This window comes from Bidens hawaiensis, unplaced genomic scaffold (genome assembly GCF_021521415.1).
Source record: "Bidens hawaiensis isolate Kalapana, Puna unplaced genomic scaffold, B.hawaiensis_p1.1 tig00023992_1, whole genome shotgun sequence".
Taxonomy (NCBI): domain Eukaryota; kingdom Viridiplantae; phylum Streptophyta; class Magnoliopsida; order Asterales; family Asteraceae; genus Bidens; species Bidens hawaiensis.
Window position 1 is genome coordinate 128280 of NW_027493772.1, and position 6858 is coordinate 135137.

The 6858-nt window shown below is 43.5% G+C and overlaps 1 protein-coding gene across 1 annotated transcript; it reads left to right on the forward strand.

Annotated features, from left to right (window-relative positions):
• Positions 1–1469: 1469 nt before the first annotated feature.
• On the forward strand, positions 1470–6623 carry LOC143568450 (CBL-interacting serine/threonine-protein kinase 14-like). The gene is made up of 3 exons (XM_077054606.1): positions 1470–1637; positions 4651–5240; positions 5713–6623. Exons 1-3 carry the CDS (start codon positions 1573–1575, stop codon positions 6378–6380), a joined length of 1323 nt encoding a protein of 440 aa, XP_076910721.1. The 5' UTR covers positions 1470–1572; the 3' UTR covers positions 6381–6623.
• The last annotated feature ends 235 nt before the right edge of the window (positions 6624–6858 follow it).

Below are 6858 nucleotides of genomic sequence, written 5' to 3' on the forward strand. Positions count from 1 at the left end.
CCCACCAATTTTCACCCAACAATTACTTTTTATTTTTTTTAAATAAATGTAATACTCTCATGTTTAAATATTTACCATAAAAAGATTATAAAGAAACTTTAAAATACACCTATTCCACTCGTCAAACGACAATTACGGTGTAGTAAAAATGGAGTTTGGGTCGTAGTGTGGTGCTGGCGGAGATTACATGTAGAATGACTTATAGTTATTCGGGTTATTTGGATTTATATTATTGCTAAAGTGTAATGATTTAAAATATTGTAATTTTGAAAGGCTAATGACAGTTGTGTTGGGATTACCCAGAAGATTTTACACTAAACACAACAAAAGGTTCGTTAAGAAAAACGAGAAACTCGGTCTATTGATACGCTTGCAAAGCATAGAGAAACCCAATCAAAACCATAGGGTGTTGACATAACATTACCTTGACTGGTTAGAGAAAACCGTAACTAAAACGTTGGCACGCCATGATGAAAAACGACTTGTTACGCTTCATTAGACTAATCAAAATAATCCAAACATGGCTTGAAGGGTTATCTCAATATTAATAAATTATTATTCTATGACTATAACTCAAAATTTGATTCTATTGGACATTCAATTTCCTATAAACCATTCCATCATTTATGTTATTTGTTACGCGACCCTAAATAATCAAGTTTGCCAACATGACTTTTATGTTTATATTTGATCATGCCCGAATCAACACATCATAAGAGAAGAAAAGAGTAGAGAAATCGTGAGCAAAGTCACGGGAGTGACTTCCTCTCATGGACCACGAACCATCGGCGTGTTGGCTCACGCGTGCTCACATGAGATATTCGCTACATGATTTTACACACATGATTCATTGGATATTCCATTATGGTTCCATCCATTATACTTTTTAAGCAACCGTGTCCTCCATAGGTAACTCAAATGTGATTCTTTTGAACACTTAAAAAATTCTTTTAAACTATTTGATTATTTACAAGTTTCGTTGTATAACCTTAAAAATCAACTTCCCTAACATTACTTGTTATGTTCATACTTATCCTTACCGGATCCAACTCATAACATGAGGAAGAGAGGGAGAGAAAGCGTGACAGGAGTCATGCAATTGGTCCACTTGCGTGGATCACGAATTGCTGGCGCAGAGTGTCACGCGTGGTCGCGTTGGCTCACGTGGTATATTCGTCTTATGATCTTAGACATGTGCCATCATGGCTCCATCCATTTTGCTTCTCTTAACCGTGTCCTTCATAGGCAAACAAGCACAATACTTGGAAAAAGAAAAATAACTAATGCGTTACGCTATTATATGTATCAACCATAAGTACACATTAAATAAACATATAGCTAGGAAGCCACCTCTTTCCATACATGACATCATGTTGATAAGTGAGTGTTACTTTTGATTGAAAACAAAAACACAATAAAACTCTCAACATCCAAACATGTTCCGTATATAACTTATAATAATAATAACAATAATATAACCTCTCTCTTATCATCCCACACCTTTCTTCCAGATCCCAAAAACCTAACAACAAAAACCCATTTCATATTCATTTTCATGATCAATTTGAAGTCATGCCGGAATTTGACCACGCCGGCGACGAATCCACGTCACCGGCGGAAAAAACCCTCTTCGGAAAGTACGATGAAGAAACACTAAGCGACCCCGGGCAGATTACGGATAATCTGGGGGTTAAGTAATGTTTCCCACGAGGGTTAGGTCCGGCAAAGAAGGATGTTCTTCAGATGACCGGAAAAACAGACACCGTGAGCTCGTCACTGAGAAGGGGGGGGGGGGTTCCTCCTTGTGACCACCCTCCGGCGTGAGAATCAGACTAGATTGCTCTGAATATAAGTGTATATTGAGAGGAATAGCTAGTGAAGGTAAAATACCAGATGATCATACCGTTCCAAGGTGTTGGAGTATTTATAGCCGAAGGTAGGTTTCCAAGCAGGTACAGCCAACTGTATAATATTCTTGTTCTACCAACTACGGGCTACGCACGTGCCATGCTGGTTGGTGGGTAAGCAGCGGCTAATAGTGACCAGGCCGGCTGTGTTCTATTCCTTTTCTACCAACTGCAGGCTATGTGCGTGCCACGACAAGGGTTGGTGAGTAGGCAGCGGCTAATAGTGACAAACAGTACTAGAGCATGCTCCTCGTACTGTTTGTCGGTGAGCTGTCACCCTGTGATTGGTTCATGGGCTGCTTTGGTCAGATCTTGTCTATTTTGTCCATACCTTGGCAGGTATAGTACAAAAGATCTTCCAGAAGCATACGGACTGGCTCATTTGGGCGGGGGTATTCCCGCCTTGCTCATTCCTTCAGGTGACACTGAATTATTTAGTGCCTTGTGCGTGTAGCCTTGCTATTAGTGCGGGTAGCCTTCCCTGATGGCTTGTATCCGCAGCTGCGGGGACAGGCGGGGTACTTCACCATTGGGAGGCTTTCCCTGCGGTAACAGCTGGCATACTGCGCGTAAGGTCTTCATCTCTGAGCATGGTGGGTCCTGCGGAACCAGTTGGTCCTTGCGCAGACGTCCCTCTTCAAGGTGAGTCTTGCGGGTCCAACTGGGCTCTGCTGGGACCTACCTCTTCAAGTCCCCCCAGTCCAATGTTCTTCTCATGAATTGTTAATAAGTGAGGTGAACTTTGGACTTAAGCAAGGGGTTTTGAAAAGGATTTAGTTTTAAGGTTGTCCGTGGGGATTCTTCCCGCGGTTTCCCTAATGTCACGTGCAGAAATTCCTGACTTTTCTGCTTGATCTTTGGGTATGATGCAGGTAGGTGTGTAACCTCCTCGCAAGTCAGGAGCGTTGAGTTTCACTTGTGTAGATTCTCCACGAGGTTTTGGTAGTTTTAAACATAGTGATCAATTATGTTAAAGAACCAATTCCATCCTGGAGCTTCAAACAATCTAGTTCTCAACGTTCCCGCTATGCGGGGATGTTATTTCCCTTTCCGCAAGCATGGCCCGGAAGATCCTTCTTGGTTTCAATTCCCTGCGAGTGCTAAGTATGTGAAGGGTTTCGCCTTGACACTGTACCCGCACTCGTCTTATAGTTATCTTACTTCCAAGGTATTCTTGGCGTCCATTCCCTGCGGGTGCTAAGTATGTGAAGGGTTTTGCCTTGACACTGTACCCGCACCTGTCTTATAGTTACTTGGTTGCCCAGGGGGGTATATTCCTTCCTATTTTTGAATATTTTTGAATCTTTTTGAAATTCGAAGAGTTGGTGAAAGGATAAGAACAGTCCAAACTGTTGAAACGTCGTCCGACGGTTTCTTCTGACAGTTTCAGGACGTGCAGGAAGTTATGGCGACGTGACAGCACATGGTCATTCCAGACGCTTTTTCAGGCGCGTGGGCGTGATTTTTTGGGCGCGTGGGTGCGGATTTTTCGGCGCACGTCCCGTCAACAGCTGTTGCCAGCTTGCTTTTCCACGTGTCATAGTTTCATTGCACCAGCTCTTTTCTCTCTCCTCCGCATTAAACTCATCGCATTCATTGCGATGAGTATATAAAGGGGGAGAGGGTCCTTTGTAATCCACACTTTCACTTCTATCTTCTCCTTCTAAGCGATTTCCGGCGAATATTCTCTGAAATCGTTGCCTTTCATCCTTCCAGAATGTCTTCTTCCCATGATGTTGAGGCTACTGCCGAGGAGTCTGACGTGTTCGTCGAGAATCCGTCGTCCACTTCCGATAAGGACGATAAGAGTACTGCTGGCGAGTGCCAGTGTGCTCTTCCGGCCGACCTCTATCAGTACGTTGTCCGGAAGTTCATGCTCGAGCCGTTCGAGCCTGAGTTTCCGGAACCACACCAGACGGTGTACGATGCCCCCAAGGGCAAAATAGGGGTGTATGCTGCATTCTTCGTTTATGGGAATCTCAGGTTCCCATTGACGAAGTTTGTATACCGTGTCTTGGAGAGGCACGGTGTGCATCTGACGGAGGTACACCCGATGGCGATCGCCAAGATCCGCCACTCTGAGTGGGTGTGCCTCATTCTGGGCGTGGAGCCCCACGTTGATCGGTTGATGACCTTCTACTCCTGGAGGTGCATCCAGGGGTGGTACACCTTGGTCAATCGGATCAAGGGTTTGAAGATCTGCGCTACCGAGCGCAGTCTTCGGTCGTGGAAGCGGGAGTTTTTTTATATCTCCGCTCGCGTCATCCCCCTTGCGATGACGTTTAAGAATGGGAGAGCACTCCCCGCCCTTCACGCCCTCAACTACCAGGAGGCAGAATGGTTCGCCAAGATCTCCCGGATCCAGACTCCGGTGTACCGCTTTGCGGAGTCCGGGATGGTGATGCTCGGGATGAGCCGGGTGTGGAAGGAGGCGTCACAGATTCCCATCGTCCTCGAATACGGTTTGAACTCTGTCCCTTACGGTATGCTCTGTCTTTTTTGTTGATATAGGCTTTTCTTCTAACTGTTTCTTTTTTTATTTCAGAGGGGAATGACTTGCAGTCGCTCCTGCATCCGCGGGAGGTTGATGGTCCCGCTCGGATGGGTACTCGTGCTCTTGATGAGAACGAGTTGCCCATCCTGGAGCAAACGAGGGATCGGTTTGTGGAGGTCCTTGCGCAGACGTCCCTCTTCAAGGTGAGTCTTGCGGGTCCAACTGGGCTCTGCTGGGACCTACCTCTTCATACGAGGTCGGCCGACTACTAGGTTACGGCGCGTTTGCCAAAGTCTACCACGCGCGTGATGTGCACACGGAACGTAGCGTCGCGATTAAAGCTATCAACAAACAGAGGATAATTAAAGGAGGACTTACGGCGAACGTTAAGCGTGAGATCTCTATCATGCGCCGGCTGCGCCACCCGCATATCGTGCACCTTCTAGAAGTCTTGGCCAACAAGAAGAATATATTCTTTGTGTTGGAATACGCTAAAGGCGGCGAGTTGTTTGCTAAAGTGGCGAAATCACGGTTTAGTGAAGATCTCAGCCGTCGGTATTTTCAGCAGTTGATCTCGGCCGTTGGGTACTGCCACTCACGTGGAGTCTATCACCGTGATTTGAAGCCCGAGAATTTGCTTTTGGATGAGAATTGGAATTTGAAAGTTACGGATTTTGGGTTGTCCGCTGTCACGGACCAGGTCCGTCCGGACGGACTTTTGCATACGTTGTGTGGGACCCCGGCTTACGTGGCGCCGGAGATTTTGTTGAAGAGAGGGTATGATGGAGCCAAGGTGGATATTTGGTCATGTGGAATCATTTTGTTTGTGTTGAATTCAGGTACGGTTGTAGAACTCGTTACGCGCAAATCGGGTTGTCAGGTTGGACTAGCTATTAATAAAATTATATTTAATTTTATAAAAATTATAAATTTAAATATATGTATACTAAATTTGATGTATAGAAATTTTAATTTTGACTGATTTTGAACAAATAGCGTTACGTAGATCAACAAGAAGTTGTGCCGTAAGCCGTTTTCTGATGTCAAAACTAAGTTGTTTAAAAATAAGCGTTAAGACGTAGTTTTTCAACCACGTTAATGTTAAAAAGTAGTGTTTATTTATGCAGGAAAATGCGTAACAAGTTATGCCACTAGTCGTTTTTTAATATCAAAACTAAGTCGTTAAAGCTAGATGCAATTTTTACAACCATTTAAAAAAAGTAATGTTTATTTACGTAGATAAAAGAGCAACAAGTTGTGCTGCACGTTGTTTTTTATATGAATACTAAGTCGTTTAAAAATAACATTGAGGTTATCTTCCGTTCAATGATCCGAATCTGATGGTGATGTACAAGAAGATATGCTCGGGTGACTTTCGTGTTCCGCGGTGGATATCTCCGGATCTCAAACGGCTGTTATCGCGTCTCCTCGACACGAATCCAGCTACCCGAATTACGGTCGATGAGATAATCAACGATCCATGGTTCAGGGTCGGGTTTAAGGAAGTCAAATTCCATCATGATTACCTCGAATTGAAAGACGATGACGACGATGAAAATACCCGAGGATCGGATGGATCATTCGCCTCGGGCGATAATTTGAAAATAATGAACGCGTTCGATATCATTTTGTTCTCGTCCGGATACAAGTTATCGGGTTTATTCGATGATCAAGAAGACGGAGAGCGGTTTTTGTCTAAAGAGCCGCCGGAGAAGATAATTGAGACGGTGGTGGCGGTGGCGGAGGGTGAGGGTTTGACGGTGGTGACGAAAAAGGAGTGGTGTGTGAAGGTGGTTGGAGGGTATAAGTGTAATTTCGCAATGGCGGTAGAGTTAAAAAGATTGACGGAAGAATTGGTGGCGGTGGAAGTTAGGACGAGAGAAAGTGAGGTTGGGCCCAGTAATCGTGTATGGAAAGATAAAATTAGACCGGGTTTGAATTGTTTAGTATATAAAACTGGACCGGCCGGTTGTGGGTGAGTGAGTGGTAAGGCTAATGTGGCATTCAATTATTGGGTGGGTGGTACTGGTTCTTCCCATGCCATGTTATTTTGTCAATATACGAAATTCAATTTTTTAATCTAAATATTCGAAAGTATAAATAATTTTGTTTTTATATATTTATCGGAATATACTTTTGATGTATATTTGATGATTCCATCTCTTTGGTTGATAATCAATGGTGGGTAGATATTGTAGTTTAAAGGTCTTTATCAACCTTTTGTTTTTTGCTTGGTGGATATTACATGTCCAAAAGATGGAATTGGATACTCTTTAAACAATTTCCTTTAGTATTCGTATTGAAAACAAAATATCCACTCATTTATTATATTTTTTATTATGATAAACCATTTTATAATTAATATTTTTTCTCTAAGGATGGTGAACGAATCTGAACTTGATGAACTTTTAGGAAGGTAACATGATTTGAGACACGGTATTCAATTAGTTTCAAAAG

Bases quoted from the DNA above. Each gene is read 5' to 3' on its own strand.
- LOC143568450 (XM_077054606.1), top strand. From the start codon at position 1,573: ATGCCGGAATTTGACCACGCCGGCGACGAATCCACGTCACCGGCGGAA. The intron at 1,638-4,650 runs GTACGATGAAGA...ACCTACCTCTTC, and splicing joins GAAAAAACCCTCTTCGGAAA to ATACGAGGTCGGCCGACTAC. The intron at 5,241-5,712 runs GTACGGTTGTAG...AATAACATTGAG, and splicing joins TTTGTTTGTGTTGAATTCAG to GTTATCTTCCGTTCAATGAT.